This window comes from Dermacentor silvarum, chromosome 2 (assembly GCF_013339745.2).
Source record: "Dermacentor silvarum isolate Dsil-2018 chromosome 2, BIME_Dsil_1.4, whole genome shotgun sequence".
Taxonomy (NCBI): domain Eukaryota; kingdom Metazoa; phylum Arthropoda; class Arachnida; order Ixodida; family Ixodidae; genus Dermacentor; species Dermacentor silvarum.
The window spans coordinates 174,980,481-175,001,018 of NC_051155.1; the positions used below are offsets into that span (position 1 = coordinate 174,980,481).

The window sequence follows — 20,538 nt, forward strand, 5'->3', positions numbered from 1 at the left end:
GCGTAAATATTAGAAATTTCAAATACGAATAATAGTCTTTATATTCAATTCGTATGCAGCTCGACAGTTCACGATTTCAATTTGTCAAATATTCATTTTTTGTTCGGATATGAGGGATAACACTTATTGGAATCTCGAGGGACAAAAGTTCAATGCAAATGAGAACTACATTGAATTATTCTGCTGCAGGAGAGCTGTGGTAGTAGTGCAAGAGCACCAGTTCCTGGGCAAATGCACGAGACAAATGGCTGCTGCTTGTCTTTTTTACTTTGGAAGCCTGTTTTCAAGCATAATACCTCTTCTGCTGTGCATTTTCCAGTTATTCAGTAAGAATGCCTCACTTTTAGACAGCCCATATGCTGATTTGTCTAAATTTAGACAAAGCAATTTGTTATTGTGCAAGTCTTGCCATAGGCTTTCATCCATTTACAACAGTGTTCAGTGCTGTAGTAATATTCTCTCCTTCAATGAACACAATACGTGCATCCAGTGCATTTAACTATTCGAACTGCTGTTCCCTAGCTTGTTTCATTACTGTCATTGCCATAGCGCTTCATATTACTGAAAGCAGGTGTTTATTTACAAGCTCTCAGTTGCATTAATTTTCCTTAATTTTGCTGCAAGTGTAAACCTTGCGCCCACGTTCATCTCCTGCATGCACACATGTTGAAATCTGGCGCACGCACCTACGAGGAGGGGGAGGCGATAAGAAGGCGAACGCGGCACGCAGTCGCGTGACTTAACTAGGGACATCTCCGCCTCGCAAATCTAGGGAACCGCACAAGACGAGATCTGGCAACACTGGTGTGTTCTGGTGGGGATTTAGTCGCTCCCCTTTTATTCTCTTTACCCCTTTCCCCAGTACAGGGTAGCCAGCTGGTATTTACACTGGCTAACCTCCTTGTCTTTCTTTCCCTTTCTTTCTCTCTCTCTGTTGCATAATTCATGACATACATGTGTCAAATAATCTAAAGCTACTTCTTGTTTACAAAGTGAGTTGCACTCGCTTCATATTTTACTGTTTAAAAGTTAAAATTATTCAATATTTGGAGGCTGCTTTTCTAGAATATTTCGTTTGGAAATTTCAATATTCAAACACCTCTAGTAAATAAATAGTCAAATTGTGAAATATAGCAAGTATGTCTAGTATGATGCCTTGTGAACAGGCACATTGTCCTGCAAAATAAAACTTTTTTTTTTTCTGTGCAGAGCAAAGGTGCCTTTGTAATCCAAGTTTATTACGCGGTGAAAAATCGTGAAATTTTTGGATAGACAAAGTTTTGTAATATATTTCTTACGAAAGCTCTATAGTAACTGCATGGTAGCTCTCACTTCTGCAGAATTAGAGCTTTCACTTGTATAATACTATAGGGGGCTTTTCCTCATTTTCCTTCACAGCATTTACCTACTTCCATCAGTGCGTGCACCATAATTGCTGCGGCGAGTTGTATTAATTGTAGCAGCAGGCACTATGTTTGCTTTGGAATGGTATTTTTTTTTTGTGCGTTATTCCAGGCACTTTACGGCAGGTAGGTAGACGTAGTAGATTCCTGTCTCGCCTCATCTCAGACCTCTGTAATAAAGAGAAATGCATGACCGACAGTGGAATGGAACCTCTGCCTTTGAGCAGAGCAGCCCAATGCTCTAGCCAATAGGCCACATTTCTTCTAGTACTGAAAATGGGCAATACAAATCAACAACAGGGGAATCTATAACCAACCAGTACCTGTACTAGTCAGGGAACATGGCTGAAGGCTGTAGGGCTCAATGAATGCTGCTATTGATATGCAAAAATAAGCCTGTAGATAGTGTGCCAACATTGTCGTGTCTACGCACTATGTAGCCTCTCCATATCCTACACAGGCCCTAAAGCATTGTAACGTCAAAAGGTACGCCATGTTTGTTCTCAATGATATGCAATCTGATAGTGTGTGGGTCTAAATGAAAGTCCTCTTTTAAAGTGCTCTGTAGTATATCCCAAAAGAACCTTTCATATAGCAACAATAAATAAAGACATCCTCAGTGGTTCGAGTTTCCCACAAATAAAACAATTCATACCCCGCGCAACGAATATAATCCTTTTTCCTCCATCCAGGTTTTAACTGGCTGAGGACCTGTGTAAAGTTAAAGAAAAATGACTGCCTCAAGCGGGACAGGCATCATTTGAGAACGTCTTGCTCCGACCCAGAATTGTAGATAGACCGATTAAGTGGGACAGGCAACACAGAGTTTACTACAAGGTCTCTATAAAGTTGCTTTTTTGTCACTGAACTCGGGTACGTATGTCAAAGAAATATGCATGGTGAGCAACTTACAAGTGAAAACTTCTTTGAGGTAACTGAACATTTGCAGTAGAAATAGCAAGGTCGGGCAATGTCCATCCGAGCTGAACTTGACAGACCATGCGAAGAATTGGGTCCTAAGCCTCCCTCTCAAAGAGGAAGCGATTAATGATCTGCCATAGAGAGACCTGCACAGGAATGAGAATGCCTTGATGGATGGGCTGAAAAAGGTTTATGCAAGTCGTCCTCTCGCCTGCGCTTTTCTGTGATATTACGGAGTTCACTCAACTGCCACCTCCAGTACTGGTCACTGTGCCTGTTATTATTCAGCAGGACTCCCAAGTACCTGGGACTAGGCCACGATGTTGCACTTCTTGGCATGCTTTCTTGACATTTAGCACTTGTGTCACATGCCAGTTTCTCGTGTTCTTTCCTCGGGACAGCTTGCGCTTTGAGGTGCTGTGTGAGGCTGCACTGTCCTCAAGATCGGCAGCCATTTACCATTACTTTTCTAGAAGCAGCTAACACTACGTTGAAACTGTGTGATGTTGTACTGCCTTCATGATTGACCCAGGATGGTCACATTTTAACATTTCTTCACCTAAGTTCAAGTGCCATCAGCGTTTTGATATAGGCAACATGACACTTAGTGGCAGATCGCATCAGAATACGTGCATCTCTCACTTACACGCTTTAGATGCCTATGCAGAACTCATCAGTGAGCATGTCATATAAATTTGCGTCGGACGGACACACTAGGAATCATGGCATTGCCATCATATGATGATCATCCTCGTCTTGCTGCTATCATCGCACACAACTACTCGATTTACACTAGTGCGTTGGTCCACCTACCAACGCTTTGCAAAACCCCAAACAATGCTGGATGGCCAGCTGCCTGCAAAATGCTTTGTATAACATAGATTTCCATAGTGTGTGGGATCTGTGCAACTTTAAATTACCTTTGCGGCTATAGATCAGCTGAACTTGCTGCTTAAAATGGTATCACAGATGCAGCCGAAGGTGACCACATATCTCAAAGGTGGCGATTGACAAGTAATAACCATTTTGCTCAAGGATCTGCACATCTACTTACACTTGTGTCCAGTTTGTAATGGCCAACATGCCTAATGCACAGATGAAGCAAGAGATGCCATCATGTTTGCATAAGATTTTAAAACTCAGTGCATCTATTAAAAATGTGAAGTAGTTGTCTTTACATTGCATGTATTGTTCTATCCTTTCTTGCTTGTAGGAGGCTCTTGCATGCACGCTTCACTTGAATAAACTTCCACATGAGTGAATTCATTTTGATGTGCCTTCAACTATGTTCAAGGGAAGTTTTACTGCTTTACATCTCAGGAGATAACAATCATTAGTACCATATTTCTTGTGCTAGATAAGTGAGCTGTCATGGCCTTTTCTGGCAGATGCTTGAGTTTTGCGGGCAGTATTCAGAGATGTTCATATGTTTAAATTTATGTATGCATTAAAAACTCCAGGTTTGGGCACCTGGAGTTTTTAATGCATACCTAAATTAATCAATATCCACGACTACAGAGCCTGTCATATTTATTCCCTGTGTTGCTTTGAAATGTCAATCAATCAACCTATCAATCATCACTGCACACATGTATGAACATGCTTGCATCCTGTACATGCATGCTGGCACAATGACTGAAAGTGCTCACAGTGTTCAAAAGTGCAGGGCTTTTCTGTATCCTGTATTTCCTTATTCCTGGGTGTGCTGCTGCTCTGGTCTTCCTAGATTTAGGTTCACGTAAAAATATCAGGTGGTCAAAATTTATCTGCAACCCTCCACCACGGCATCTCTGATAACCTAAGTGTAGTTTAGGACATTAATTTTACCAAATCAATCATTGATCAATAAAGCAATCAAACAGTCTGCATTCTTCATACCAATGCAGTTATTCGTAAGCAGGCAAGTCCACACGTTCATACTGTATTAAACAGGATGCTGATACATGTTTATGTCACTTATAGCTAACGTGGCGACTCGTGTGTAGTTGGTGTTCCTAATTTTTGATGGGCTGCATTTTAGAGTGCAGCTTTTAGGCGGCCGTTCCTGCGGCGAGTGTTGGCGTCGTCCCTCGTAACTGAGCGAACGAGGGCAGCGAAGGAGGAAAGCAAACGCAGAGCGCAGCGGGAGATGAAAGACGGCGATAGCGAAGAGAGCGTAAGGAGGAAAGCGGAGGAGGAGGGTATGGCGAAAGCGTGAGAAGAAAAGCGTAGTGCCGTGCAAGACGGACTCTGCGGTGACGATGGCTACGAGATGGCGCCAGAGTAGCACACGTCGTCTGTATTGAAACAAAGCGCTGCATGAGCGGAGGTCTGTCTTCAGTGGTTGCTGGGAATCACGGCCATGTGTTGCCCATGCACTGCCTCTCGCGATCTTCCGATTAGCGAGGCAGTCACGCCACACTTCACTCCATTTGCAACGTTGCGCACGAGGCAGGTTGTCTGCGCCAGCCAATATATAGCAAAATGAAAACATGTATAGAGCTGCGCTCAAATTTTGCATTGGGGAGTATCGTAATCGTCAGCAAATATAATGCAAAAGCATTATATGCCCCATAACATGAAAATCCGGCGTTGTAGTCAGTGGCATCACCGCATGATGGTACCAAAAATGGCCAACAGTGCAAACAGTAAAAACACGTAAGAAATTCTCTGATAGACATTAAATTTCTTGGAGAGGTTCCTGTAAACAAAGTAAACTAATGGCTTTGAAAAGAAAATTTTATAAATTTCGCTCTGGGTGGGAATCGAACCCGGGCCTCCGGGGTGCGAGACGAGCACGCTTCCCTGACTCCATGGTGGCTCCATGGTGGCTCCATGGTTCTGGTTGACGAAAGTTGTGCCAGTGCATGCGTCATTGCACACGTCACGTCGCAGCCATCTGGCTTTCTAAATGTGTGGCCTAATGCGTGCATCGTTGGGCACGTGGCGGCGCAGCCAATGGCACCACGTCATGAGTGTATAAAGCGAGCGTATGAAATTTAAAAATCCATTAATAGTCCATTTCAACGGCGCTGAGCAGTCCTTAGAGTTATGAACTCCGCGCGGGTAAGCGAGTACGTTGAGACGCTTAGCGCGTTTTGACTCGGCCTTACCGAGGTGCAGTTAGAACGCAGGCACGTTCCTTGCGCAGACAAGGAACTTGCGGGGGGGGGGGAGGGGGGAACAAAAAAATTCCACCAAAGTGACTAATGCTTGCGCATTCCCACACTTAAGCATAAGCCTTAAGTGTCTGTTGAATTTTTTTTTCTTCCCGGTCATTACTCTTATTTTGGGGTTGCCTAAGTTAGCACTCTCACAAATGGCTTTGACATGTTAACTTAAACAACGGAGTAGAAAGCAGTGCAGCAAATTTTTGTTCTAGTGATGTACGGTTTAACTACTTTTTTTTTAAACAACACAAGTTTGTTCTGGCCTTTATGTTTTTCGTTCTCTTTTTTGTTGTTTCAGATTATCTTAGCTTATTGAAATTCAGGAGCTGACCTCTGGCTTGTCTGCATCCTAAAAGGATTTGGAGCAGAAGTAATGGCAGCCTCACTTGCATTACAAGGTGAGGACTGTGATGTTCATGTTGTATGCAGTTGGCTATGTCACTTTTTATATTACATTTTTACTTGTTTAGAAGTAAAGCTGGCCTGTCATTAATACCTGCCTCTCTCAGTTTAGATTAGATGTACTGAATGTGATTTTCTTGTTTCACTTTGCCAGCTGTCAGTGGGTCATATGCTACAGGCCTTCTGTGGCCTATCAGTGAGTTACATACAATGGAATCTCGTTGATACAATCTTCACAGGAACCAGAAAATAAAGTGTATCATCCGAAAATCGTATCAACCAACATATTATCCAACCAAATCATATTATCGGGAAAAGGGAAAAAAAAACATTTCATCCCGAAAAATGAATTATCAACAAGGTTCCACTGTACTGGGACTTGGATCCAACAGCATTAAGCATTTGCAAACATAAACTTGACGCTACATTGATCTGATGTTAGAAATTTTTGTTACCTTGCCTCAGTAGTTGCTGTAAGACACTCGTTACCGGCTGGCTTTTACTTGTGCCCAGTGTTAAGACATGACAAACACATGAATCACTTTCATGGACAATTGTGGCAGAATGTGAGTACAAACCTTACGCTCAAGTTTGATGGAGGTGGCTGGTTGCTAATCGGTGCTTAGCAACCAGTGCACCTCCTTCAAACTTTGTTTTGAGGTTTGGTCCAATGGCGCTTTCCAGCACGCAAATGGATTTTTTTCCCATGTGCCTCTTCATTTTCATAGGGATGGGCATCAATGAGGAAAGATGCATACCTGCCAACTCTCCTGCATTTTTCGATAGGTTTATGAATTTGGACTTGTTCTACGTACCATTTTATGAATGTTGTGTTAAGCTTTACAAAAAATAAATTCTGTTCACAATGTTTTCAAGCTCTCAAAAAATTAAAGCATGAAAAACGAAATTGTGATGGTACTAGTGCCGTATCAACCACAGAGTCAATTGGCAACAGCTAAGTCGCTGGAAAAGTCGCTGTTATCTAAAAATTTGTCGCTTGCCAGTACTGCCTGTTGAAAGATTTCTGCTGGTTGTATGGGGCTGAGTCTAAAGGTGCTTACTATCCCCTCGTCGTGTGTGCAGAGTTTTTGTGAATTTTATTGCGATAGCAATTATATGGACACTCCAAAGCAGATTTCTGCCGTCGGCGTCGCCGTCGCCGTTGCCGTCGCCGTCGCCGTGAGGTTCCGTATGACGTCAATGGAGATGAAATCGTCGCCGCGCGCCGCCGAACGCTGTATGTGCGAGTGAAAGGGCGCGAGGGACGCGCGCTTTCACGGGGAGTGAACCCACGGCGGAGAACAAACGCGCGTTCTGCGCCGTGCGTTCAGGCCTGCAGAAGTAGGCGTCTCTTTCCTCCTTTACAATCACCATATATGTAGAGCCAACGCGCCTTCTTCGGACGCACGAAAGGCCGTGGGGGAGAGGGGGAGGGAAGAGAAGCGACGTTTAGCTGCAGCACCAAGTGCCTATTTATATCAGAGGCTCCGGCAACAGTCACCAACGCCGCACGCATTTTGTGCGAACGCGGGCAAAACGCCGACGGTGTCGACAACAGTTGTGCTCATGGCCCGATTGCAAGGTATGAATATGTAAGTGTTCAGAGAGTAGCCAAATGTTAAATAATTACAGTTGGCTCTTGAGTCGCAGCAACTTTGCATCATGGGTCAGCATTGAATGTGGAATATTTCTGCTCAAACGCAAGCAAGAGATTGTCCAGGAAGTAGATGGAAGAAGCAGTGACCCATCTGACTCTCTCTCTCTCTCTCTCTCTCTCTCTCTCTCTATATATATATATATATATATATATATATATATATATATATATATATAAAATTTGGTGAACCATAGGGGCCTGAAAAATTATTTTGCTTTGCATTTATTTCTAGAAGCTACATAAAATCTTATGATGCAGGGACAATGGCAGTGAGTGCCTGACAGAGGTCTCTGATCTTGCCCAGTAGCAGTAGTGCAGCGCACATAAAAAGAGCACATTTGCTACAAACAGTTTCAATAATAAACAAAGAATTGTACTTGGTGTTTAAGTCTACAGCACAAATGTATCGCTAGTTAATGTAATAGTATTGTCGAGGTTAGGCACGACAAAGTACAATCAACATAAATGACTTGCAATATTCACAGGAAAAAAAGACAGCAGATGTGTGCATCCTTGGAGAATTACACCCAATTTCCAGCAAAGCTGTTTTTTCGAGCAGTTGCAATAAAAGTTTCAGTCCCCCGTAATTATATGACATACTTTAAAAATTTGCCCGTATATGACTGTTCCGTTTGAAACCTTGCCCGCGTATATTGCTTTGGAGCACTTCTTCTTGGAAATATATATAGGGATAAATTCTGCTTTGTTTGTAATACACATTCATAAAGCTCCGGATGGCTTGCATGCATAGTTTACTGTAAATGTCATAATTAGCCCCTGACTTTGGTGTTTGCCTACATATTGCGCATAACGTGCCCTTTATTTTTGCCAAATATAAACAAAGTGCTTTGTTTAGTTCAGCAAAGACATCGTTAAAACCAACTAGTATAGGCACGTCTATGACACATGAAAATAGGGAGAAAAAAAAGTTGTCGCAGTTTCACCTGAAAGGTGAAGCATCAATTGCGATAGCAAATTTGAAGACAGCTATACGGAGTAATGATAGCAGCTTTATCAGCTGTATAAACTTGGACATGCAGCAGCACCGGCAACACGCAGAACTGTTGTCGACGCCGTCGGCGTTTTGCCCGCGTTCGCTCAAAATGCTTGCGGTGTTGGTGACTGTTGCCGGAGCCTCTGATATAAATAGGCACTTGGTGCCGCAGCTAAACGTCGCCTCCCTTCCCTCCCCCTCCCCCCCACGGCCTTTCGTGCGTCGGAAGAAGGCACGTTTGCTCTACATATATGGTGATTGTAGAGGAGGAAAGAGACGCCTACTTCTGCAGCCCTTAAGGGAGCACAGAGCAGAACGCGCGTTTGTTCTCCGCCGTGCGTTCACTCCCCGTGAAAACGCGCGTCCCTCGCGCCCTTTCACTCGCACATACAGCGTTCGGCGCGCGGCGACGATTTCATCTCCATTGACGTCATACGGAACCTCACGGCGATGGCGACGGCGACGGCAGAAATCTGCTTTTGAGTGTCCATATAATTGCTATCGCAATAAAAAACGATGGCTTAGTAATTATTTGCAACGCTTCTAACTGGACAAGGAACGTAAAAATTGTACATTGCACTTCCCAGAACTTCTCTCCCTTTTCCTCGAAATATAAACCTGTTGCAACCTACAGCTATGTGGGGACACTGGGAAGCATAGCTGATAGCAGCCATAACATGCTATAACACTTGAGTAAGAAATTTTTTGCAAAGGCTGTATTTGATCCAACTGCATTTAACTTCGCACAGAATGTTTCCTTAGTGCACCACCAACTTTCGCTAAAATTGGTCTTGGTGGCATTTATAGTTCTCCCAGGGCAGTGGGCTCAATTCTGCCCTGCTCGTTAGAGACACTCGTAACGCTCTCGAGCCCTTGCATACACAATTTATTGCAAAAGCCCGAATTACCCGTCTATTTGATAGTTTACCTACGCATCAGCCATTACGTGGTCCTTACAGTCACTAAACATAAAGAAGCTTCCTCCTTTAGTTCAATGAGGCCACCAGCTGAACCTAATATATCACGCATGAAAAGGTAAAAAGAAAAAAAATAGGGTTGAATAATTATTCGTAACACTTGTGAATAAGCCAGAAACGTTAGCCTATTGCGACACATTGCATTTGAAATGCTGCTTATTCCTTCAAAGTATAAAATTTCTGAAACGCCGAGTTCTCTTGGTACATTGGGAAACATGGCTAATAACAGCAGCATGATACTTTCGAATGCTTGTTGACAATTTTTTTTTAAAGCTGTATTTGATCAACACGCATTTACCATCACACATAAACTTGGCGTATTGTTCCCCCTGTGTTTGCAAAATATGACCTCAGTTGTAGTTGTTATGCCAAGCACAACAGTCTAGGTTTTGCACCGTTCGTAACGCACGCTAATAATGCTGTGGACCACTTGCATACGTATAACTGAGAATGCCTACAAACAAGTGTACACACTGGTGTGACAGGAAACAGCATGTGGTTCATTACTCTCAAATTCAGGAGCTGTGCAACGAGTGTGGGATGTTGTGGGTGTATTGATTTGAGTGCTTTGAAACCCCATTTGTAATCCCCCCTTGCCTAGTCGAGCATTGTACTAACTTCCATGCAACCCTGGATTGAGAAAATAGTTTGTGTTTCATGCACCTGTCGGTGTTCCCTTGCACAGAGGACCAGATAGAGTGGTCCTTGCTGCTTGAGGCCCTTGTGTGTGCGGCTGAGAAGGGAGCCCAGCTGGCCAGGGCGTGCCGTGCAGAGGGGCCTCTGTTCCAGCTTCTGGTTGAGGAGAAAGCTGGCCCTGAAAGAAACCCACGCTTCGTGCACGATTTCAAAACCTTGGCCGATGTGCTAATCCAGGAGATGGTGCGACATGATCTCTCCTGCCTGGTGAGTCACTCACCTGCCTGTTGCATAGATGTTTCCATCCAAAGAACAGATTTCAGTTGGTAGTAGTTTATGCAGTACGTTTTTGCATCTCATTCTGCAATTCTTTCTTGTATTTTTTTTTTGTAACCTATATACTTCACTTGGACATGCTGCACCAACTAGCCCCTCTACAAGTCTTAATTACAAAGAAAAGAAGCGCTCAAGATAGGTGCTACATTCGAACTTAAAGTTTATCCAGAAGGCAAGCCATAATATATGCGCATTCACAACAAGAAAAGGTGAAAGGGAGAAAAGTGGTAAAAGCTGCCAAGTGTGTGAAGCAATAAATCCTGTGTGGAAGGAGGATCAAGAAGACTGGATGATATGTGTGTGCACATATCATCCATCTATCTATTTATCTGCACAGGTGGGTCAAGCATGCATAAATCACCCGTCTGTATATTTATCACAAGCATGCATCAGATTTCTTGAGGGTAAATAATGCATTGGTGGCTTCCATGGGGTGTTTTTTTACTTTGTGCAGTTACTGTTATTCAAAACATTTTAATGCCTTTTCTTGCATTTGCATTTAGTTGCTGCACATGAATACCAACTAGGCTGCTTGTCAGTTAGCTGTACCCGTGCCAGCCAGGTACTGGTGTAGTTGACTTGTACTAGTACTGGCTGGTTGGTACAATTGCCACATAGGTGTAAGTGCCGGTGTATATAAAGCTATTATTTTCACTATCCTACTGGCGTGTATATGGCTTGTACTAGTACACATGGCTTGTGCTGCTACTGACTGGTATCAGTGCCAGCAAGGTGTGAGGTGCCTGTGCACTTAAAAGGGTCTTTGTTGTTCTCCTTACAATTGCAGCATCCCGAGCTTGGCAAGTCTTTGCGGGGAGAGGAGAGCAACAAATTCACAAGCAGCCAGGGTGAGACCATATGCGTGGAAGTGCAGTCAACACAAGAGGAAACAGCGCGACTCTTGGAGCGTGTGCTTGATGGGAACACTGCAGCAGCAAGAAAGCTGGCCCATATTGTGCACTCAAACCCAGAGGTTTGCGAAGGCACAGAGCTCAACAATTGCCCTGTGGCCTGTGTTTCCTCTCTTGGAATATGGATAGACCCTATCGGTGAGTCTGCCTGCTACTAACATGCTGAGCACTGTTAGAAGGATAGTTCAGAAGGAAGGTAGCAAGATAAGTGCAGTATATCTGCTATGTCACAGAAGTGTGTCAAGATTTTTGTGCTGAACTTCCTTGCAAAAACATAGAAATGTGAAGTGCGGTGCAACTAGCACACATGGCTCTGGTGTTCGAAATGTGGGCTATGGGTTCACAGCTGCATGAGGATGCCATGGTGATCACACCACCACATCCACAGTTGAGCTTTGACTCAACGCTCTTACCTGATTTCAACGAGTGTATACCTTGACGTAAGTAGATGCTATGCTTTGTTAAAGGCACCCTGAACAACTCCTCGGGCTTGGTGAAATAACTTAGTCCACGGGTAGCATCTGCTGCTGTGAATATCTCGGCCAAGTTTTGCTGGCAAACGCGGTGCATAGAGCTCGCAAGCGGAGCGCGAAGTCACCTATCTCTCAGATGCTCTCGTTTCAACAGAAGCCATGCTCCTCACTCTTTTCTGGGTGCTTTATTTCGTAATAAAGCACATTCCTATACGTGGCTGCTATTGGTCTCTGCGGTCGGCTACACCACGGCCGCCGCGAGGTGCCACCACGAGTCCACTGGCTAAGCGCACTGCGACTCGCCGAGGACAGCCACATTTGGCTTACGTTTAGCTTGCAGTAGGCACCAAAATTGGAAGTTGTGGCGTCTACGTTAATATCCAAAATAAAATTTGAACTGAACGCCATGGTGACATTTTGAAGGCGAAGCGTTGTGGCGACGCCCCACTCCGCCGTAGCCTTCGCAGTGCAAGACATTGAAGAAGGAACGAAAGCACAGCGAAGGCTGCGTTTGATTGCCAATGACTCCACTTCTGCTGAATGCATTGAAGTGCTTTTTGCAGCAAAGCATTTCTGAAATAGCCTATTTTCACTTCACATGTCTGTCTCCTCTTCGATAAAAAGTGGTTCAGGGCTCCTTGGCAATTCTTGCAATCAGGAATTGCTTGACAACTGCATCTCTGCTCCAGTGTATTAAAATAGACAATCAGAGGACTTGATTATGAAATTTTACCTTGGTAACTGCCACAAAGTTTCATTATAAAGCACATTAACCATTCTACTTGAGGAGCTGTATTGCCCTTCAGTTTCTGGAGTTGAGGTGTAGTATCGAGTAGAGGAAGAATATGCGAGTTTGGATTAACTACAGGTGTTGTTTTGGACCTTTTGGAGTGTATTTAGTTTCCTTTTATACATGATAATGTGTGATAACCAATACTGTCAAATACAAGAAGATGTAGTACATATTTTGTATATACAATATAGAGTAGAGATGACACTGCAGGAGCCCTGATGCACATGTCATGAATCCAGACTTCCTGAACTTTCAGAAATGTTTCATCCTTACTTACTCAGAATATGTTTCGAAGTCCTATAAGTTATTTATTTATTTACTCTCACAACCAAGGCATTACAGAAAGGAGTGGGAAAAAAGTATTATGCAGAAACCATCGACGATGATTGTCAAATTAATGTAAGTTATAGCCCCAATGAACAAACGAGCGAGCGAATAAACGTTTTCCTTGCCGAGTCCGACTATGGACTAATCGCAAAAATGGCCAAATGAGCCAAAGAAAGCTATTCCCTTTAATAAAGGAAAAACTCACAAGTAATTACAATAGAGAGCAGGTACAATATTCACTATCAAGGCTTTTTTGAAGGTAGTGTTGTCACTGACCAAAGCCACAAAGGCAGGCAAGTGATTCCATTCAGTGCTAGTTTTCAAAATGAAGAATTAATGCATGAATTGGTACAGTTGCAAGGCACGTCAACTTAGCGCACTGCACGGGCCGTTATTATCGGCCCGGGCCCGACCCGGGCCCGGTGATTGTAAATGTTTACCCGCACGAGCCCGGCCCGGTGACTCAAAGCGAGACCCGGGCTCGGTCCGAGCCCGACAAAAAAGTTCACCTACCCGACCCGGCCCGGCCCGATCGCAAATCAGGCCCGACGGAGGCCCGAACGGAGGCCATCGAGAGCAAGGTGTTTGAAATAGCAACAACCAATGTTTTGTTGGCACATGCTTCGCTAACAAGTACTTTAACCTTCAGTAATTTATTTTACAAAGCGTCGTCGTCATGGTGGAAAAAGATGACCAGACATACAGGTACGAGGAGTGTTTATTCAGCTCCGGCATATTGCAGCTCCCTCTGCAAATACAGTGGTGGGAATCGTCAAGGGCGTTTTGGAGCAGATTTTGTATCAGGCAAAATGATTTGTAGAACCTGTCCCCACTTTAATAGCAGGTTGTCTTGTGGAGTTCACTCAGCTCCAGTTTCCCCTGCTGCAATTGTCCATGCATCGGCTGGAATGACCGTGAAATGCTTGTTCAGCTTTGACAGAGCAGACCGAGTGGCAGGGTAGATTGCCTCTCTTCCTCGAGCATGTCAGTTGCTTCTTTAAACGGTGCCAAAAATCAATTATCTCCTTTATAGTACTTTTGCTAACTTCCTCCATTAGCGAGCTTCCTCTGGAATCCAGACGTTCTACCACCTCGTACTGCATGTACACAGAATTCAGCATGGTGAAATGCTTGTTCAGCTTTGACAGAGCAGAACGAGTGGCAGGGTAGATTGCCTCTCTTCCTCGAGCATGTCAGTTGCTTCTTTAAACGGTTCCAAAAATAAATTATCTTCTTTATAGTACTTTTTCTAACTTCCTCCATTAGCGAGCTTCCTCTGGAATCCAGAAGTTCGACCTCCTCGTACTGCATGTACACAGAATTCAGCATGGTGATTTTTGAATTGCACCTGGTACTCACTTGATTTATACCGGGGGGTAGCTGGCTAGCCAGCCTGCTCTGCTTCAGGAAGGTGACGACGGCATTCACATTTTGCAACTGCCCACGCACGTGTGGTAGATGCTCATTCAAGAAACCATTCAAAGATGTGGCGGAGGATGGTGTTGAGGACGTGTGCGGCGCAGCTGATGCTCCTGTACGGTCGAAGTGCACTGATGACGTTTGCTCCTAACTGATGACATTTTCTCAAGGGGGGGGGGGGGGGAAATCATTCGTAAATAATAGCAAACTTTTTAGTTCCCGGTCGTCATTCACATAGTCAGCAGTGGCTGTGATGTACGCCGTTTTCTTATAATTGCCAGTTTTTAACGGCCTTCCTCCGTCACTGCCTTGGTCACTGGCCTCGGCGTTTCTCGTAAATCATCGGCCACTTCATCTGCCTTGCGGGACACTGTAGTGGGGTGCGCAAGTGATTCTTTGGCGGATATGGTTGAGTACCGCGCACCGGCAGCAACAAGCTCATCGGCAAACTTCAAAAAGCCATCATCTCGGACGACATCGAAGGGCCTCATATCTTTAGCGCACCATCTGAGGCACACTGTTGCCAAGCTATCTTTTAGGCTTGTAGGATTCGTTGGCTTTTTTTCAGAAAAGAAGGAAGTTAGCACAGCAGATCTTCCCGTTAATTTACACTTGTGCCTGTGTGGGTGAGACGTTCCGGTCTTACTGGTGTCAAAGCTTACAAAGGCCTTGCACTCTTTGCATTGCACACGTGCTGCTGGAGATAGTGTTGTAGTCAACAACCCAAAGGAACTTCTTCCAAGCGTTACCCTCTTGGCAGTGCTTTGACACAAGCTTCAGTTTCCCAGAAGCAAAGTACTCCTTCAAGTATGTATTCATTGTCCTCTGCATACGTGTAAAATTATCAGGTGCTGTTACGATTGCTGTTACGATTAGCAAAATATCAAGTTGGTTATTTTTGAAAAGGAATTCAGAATATACATGTGTGTTCTCTAAACATAAAAAATCAGCAAATTATTATTTGACAATTCCATTTGTATGGGGTACCTGTTATGCTCATATCGAAAATCTGTCTTTAGAAATTCTCTGGCTGCGCTCGAGCCATCTTAGGCTGATCTTATGTTGGGATTGGCCTATGCAAGCTGGAGTGATGCGCTGCTGCCTCACACGGACACGGTCAGCCTTTGTCGCCCTCAGCGCCCGATAGTTGAATCATTCAATACAGTAGCGAATACTTCCACGAGCTTCGACGGAATATCAGGATGTCTTGTGGAGACAGCGCTCTAAACAGTCATAGCAGCTAAAACTGAGCTGATTTAGGTGCCAACGACGCTATAGACAATCGCTTTCTTTGTCCACTTAATTTTTGTAAATCGAAGAAGCCCCTGCCGCATCCCAAGAGAAAACTCAAAACGCATAAAAAAATAACACGACAACAGTTGCGATGGCAACCACCTTTCCAGAGCCAGGTAGATGGAGATGATGAAACGACGCCGTGAGGAGGCAAGGCGAAGGGAAGAAAGTGCATGGACGGTGCAGTGCAGTGTTCAGTATAACAAGAGGTGTACCAATGCGAGCGCTTTGTTGGAGCTCCTGTATTTGTGACCTGAGTAGTATGGCTGCGCCTCAAGGAGGTTTTAGCTCTCGCGCATTTACTTCGTTGGGCTAGCATAAAATGAGCACTAAGATTTTGTCACATTGCTAATTGAACTCGTTCCTTGGTTATATCATCGAGAAACCGGCGAAGCATAGCATTCAATGTAAAGAGTTCCGTGCAGTTTGGTCAAAGTATACAGGGATGCACGCATTTATAATTCCTGAAGTGAATCGTAGTGAAACTGAAGTAAAATTGAAGTGTCAGGCATTCGTGGACGATGAAAGAATTGTGCCTTTTTTTGTTCACAACAGGAAATGTAAGCATGGAAAAGGGGCCCGTCCCGAAGCCCAGAGCAACGCCTCCTCTAGAAAGATGCCTGCGACGTCGCTCGCTCACCCATTGTAGCCGTCGTGCCTTGAGTTGCGGTCGGTTGTCAAGAGATGGCGCCAGCCACTTCCCTATCTCCGTCAAGGGGGTTGAGGTGGTGTGGTGTCGCGGCAGTAGCGGCGTCGGCGGCATGCTGTGGTGTGCGCATGCGCGCATTTGTGTTGCAAGTGACCACCGCAAGGATCGCTAGCTACCACTAGAAGTGGAAAGGAATAAAAGGGGAAAGGTAAGGGCAGCAGGTTTTTGGCGCACGCGGCAGGCATCTTTCTAGAGGAGGCGTTGCCTGGAGCTTCAGGCCCGGGCCCGGCCCGAGCCCTCCATGAAGGCTACTTACCCGGCTTTACTTGGCACAAGTTTTCGGATAGGCCCGAGCTCGTGCGGTATTCTACGTCAACTTTGAACACGTGGTCATTGCAGGCTAAAATATGTGGTGGTGCCTGCAATAGTGTCTTGAAGAGTTGAGTTAAAGTGGTGTATTTTGTGAAAGAAAGACGTTATATCTGTCAATGTAGTGAAAGTCTAGGTAGATTGCAACTTCTTTTCATGTGGCTGCTAGAAGTGGGGGAACAGTTAGAGTAAACAAAGCGAACAGAACAATTCTGTATTGCTTCTATACTATTTACTATTGAAATGACTTGTATGTGCATGCTGACAGTGCATAATTACAAGTTTAAATTGGACTAAAGCTTTGTGGAAAAAGAGTTTCAAGTTAGTATGATCCAATGAAAAGTTGCATCGAAGCCGCCCCAGTGTAAGGTTAGCATTTTTAAGAATACAGTTGATTTCTGTTAGTTCGACTCGGGGTCACTCGATTTTTCGGTTAGCTTGATCCTGACCAAAGGTCCCGGCCGTTACCCATGCCTTCCTATTGGACCAAGCTTTCGTTATTTCGATCCTAAAACTGGCCTTCGCCGGATAATCTGAACTTTACCAGTCAGCATGCACGTGCCTGACCCCTACGCTGACCCCAATAGTGACCCCTTTAGTGGCAGCATCTGTCTCTGTGGAGCTTAGGGGACAATGAATGCGTTGAACACACGTCATCTCCCATCGAAAACACCTATATTCGGCCTGCCCTAGAAAATTTTCAAGCAATAACCATAGCTCCCAATATCTGATCGCAGTATTTACCCAATTCTAACCAGCCTTTTTTTCCAGAAAATTTGCCTGAAAGTTGGGCGGTGCAATCGGACAAGACGAAACCTCCTTTGCGGCGGTCGGATACTCTACTGCATAACATTGGTGTATTGTGGCGAAGCTTACTTTAGTAAATCGGGGTTGTTGAGCAACACACATTAGACCCTTGCTCATTTTTGTTGCTAAAAAATCGGGTGCACGTTAGATTTCTACTTTGTTTAGGAGCTTTATGTCATTTCTGCATTAGTTTTCAACTTGGACACATATAAAGCAGGCACGTGATTGATTCGGAGGCTGTTGGAATCTGGAAAATACTGCCAAATGGCGTTTTTTCTGCAACTTGCTTAATTCCACCCACCCTATAATAGGATCAATTCCGCCGGTCTCGTCAGGATCGAAATAACAAAAGTCGCCTTTATTACTATACTCGTGGACTAGTTCTTGTGGCAATGAAGGAAAAGCTACAGAGGCAAAGCACGCATAAGAGCACTCCTGAAAAAAAAGAAAAGGTCCAGATTTACATTCGCGTCAGTTCAAGCTGGCAAAGAGAAAATATTGTTACGTGTAGCTTAACACCTTAATTACAACCACACTATAAGACAAAATACACAAGTAAGTAATAAAGTTCACTTATTTTTAGGCCTTTCTCTTCTGCATTTGGGAACATGCAAAACCACCGCAAGAGCTACGCTGATTCTGTATCTTCTCCAAGAAACTTGTAAAGAAAATGAAAGCACTGTAAAACTCTGCCGAACTACTTGGCACAGTAGCGCATGTGCAGAAGATCTGCCCATGTAGTTTTCCCTTCATTGTCACAGAAAGTTGTCCGCTAATATACACCAAGAAGAAATGTTATCAAATTCAGATTACAGGGTAATGGAGTCAGTAGCAGTTAGAAGTTTCTTCGTAAATCACAGCCACCTGCAAAAAGCTTTATTGAGGAAATGCCATTAGGTATAGAGTGTTAGTGTAGATAATGAATCACAGGTGTCACAGAACAGAACCCTGCCGAACGCTGCAAGTTACAGGAGTCAGAGATGAATTGCAATTGCTAGTGGTGAAAAACTGTGTGCTGTTAGAAAATAAACTTTCAATCCATGTTAGAATGTTATCTAGATAAAGAGCACTTTGTTTCAAAAGCAGTAACTTGTGACAGTCAAATGCTTTTGTGAAATCTATGAATATGCTATCAATGAAGTACAAGTGATCAATAACTGAAAACAAATTTTTTGTGAATATCAGAAGTTGTTTCACAGGAATAATTTTTTCTACAACCATGTTAATTATAGCAGAAGTTCTTTTCTATGAAAGTTACTGTCTGGCTGTAGATAACATGCTCCATAAGTTTGCAAGGTATCCTTGTCTGTGATATTTGTCTGTAGTTGTTAGGACTGGGAGTGTTATTTTTCTTTGCTAGGAGAACTACCTCATTCACCTTCCATTTGTCCGGGAAATTACCAGTTGTGGATAGTTCAGCAAACCAATTACAAATTCATTAACTATGATACTACTTAATTTGTACTCAAATGACATTTAATTGGTTTTTATTTTTCTATAAATGTACTTCCATGGTGAAAAATAAAGATGAGTTTCTCTGTTCTGATTTTCCTTGATGTCAAATGTTGCTTGGGCATTCTGGGGTCACATATTCGTTTTAAGGCACAAGTTGTTATTGGAAAGTTGCAGAGCATGTATGAAACATGCAATGAAGTTGTTTCCATGGCATTTTTACATGGTTCTTTTTTTCTGGGCTCTAAAGAAAGCGTGCACAAGATTTAAAAAAAAAGAAAGACATCCCTGTGCTCGGCCATGGCACTTGACGTACTTCAGAACATTTGTTGTGAAGATAGAATAAATGGTAAAAGATATGCTATTGCTGAACGTGAATGCAAACACTCTTGTCTGACTTCGTTCTGATATGGGCATGTGGGCTTCATTCTTTGGAAACCCTATCCATATATGCAAGAATGTAATGACGTCATATATTAATCTTTTGTGTACTTTCTTCAGAGTGCAGAAAAAAAGAAGCACATAAAAAATAACCTCAAGGAAATAACGTCGTTGGGTGCTTTTGGGCACGCTCTGAAATTTTTTCAATACAACTTCTGCCCTAAAACGAACATTTAATGTAATCAACTAACTAATCACACTTTGTAAAACAGTGAGTGATTTAGGGCGACTACGAACATTATGCTATTGGTTTCATTCACCTAAGATGAACTGCCTAAAATTTACTACCGAAAGTTTGGTTCAGATTACATGAAACACCTGGTATAGCCTCATATGAAGAGACAGGATAATGTGACCAGATGTTCAATGCGTGTCAAGCAGAGGCACCAGTCAAGCAGATGCATTTTTTATAAATTTTTTAATGAGCAACATGTTTCTTTACATTCTGTGTGGCATTGTGTTACAAAGTGCAACAGAAGTGCGAGTGCTCCTGGGTGTGGCATCTGATAGCGTGTAAACCAACCTAGACTTCACGTCTGATGTGACTGTTACCACTTTTGCAAAATACACTCTGGATTCTGTGTTCTTTTGTTTTAGACTCTACATCTGAATACATTGGTGGCAAGTGGGGTGATGAAGATGAGGGGAGCAGCATTATTAGCTCAGGTCTGCAATGTGTCTCTGTGCTGATTGGCGTTTATGACCGTGGAACTGGCCTACCAGTCGCTGGTGTTGTAAATCAACCCTTTCATCACCTGGACGACCTTAACAGGTGGGCTCCTTGTGTGTGTCTGTGTGTCACTTTTGTCATAAGTAACCTTGTTTTAAGCTCTGAGCTGGTGCAAAAGGATGAAAGCTAGCATTGATACTGAAATGAGTCTTATGAGCCAACAAGTCTGGCCACTGGATGGTCATAGCACACATCTCTAGTCATAATTTTAATGCTGATATATTTTATGCAAGTTAGTGATTGATTTTAGGCCTTTTTACAGCCGTGCTACGTACATCTTCCATTTGCAGTTCATTTCCCCATCGCGTAGACGATTCATTGAAAACTCATCACCACATGCATGGCGCTTTTTGGCCATATCTGGCCCTTGCGCCATTAAACCCCATACATCATAATCTA

The 20,538-nt window shown here is 43.6% G+C and overlaps 1 protein-coding gene across 1 annotated transcript in view; it reads left to right on the plus strand.

The window, feature by feature from the left end:
• LOC119442164 (inositol polyphosphate 1-phosphatase) overlaps positions 1–20,538 on the plus strand; it is a 31,808-nt gene that overhangs the window by 4,600 nt on the left and 6,670 nt on the right. The window contains exons 2-5 of the mRNA XM_037706926.2: positions 5,772–5,871; positions 10,189–10,406; positions 11,263–11,524; positions 20,007–20,181. Coding sequence (XP_037562854.1) covers positions 5,847–5,871; positions 10,189–10,406; positions 11,263–11,524; positions 20,007–20,181 — 680 coding nt within the window. The 5' untranslated portion in view covers positions 5,772–5,846. The remainder of the gene's footprint in view (positions 1–5,771; positions 5,872–10,188; positions 10,407–11,262; positions 11,525–20,006; positions 20,182–20,538) is intronic.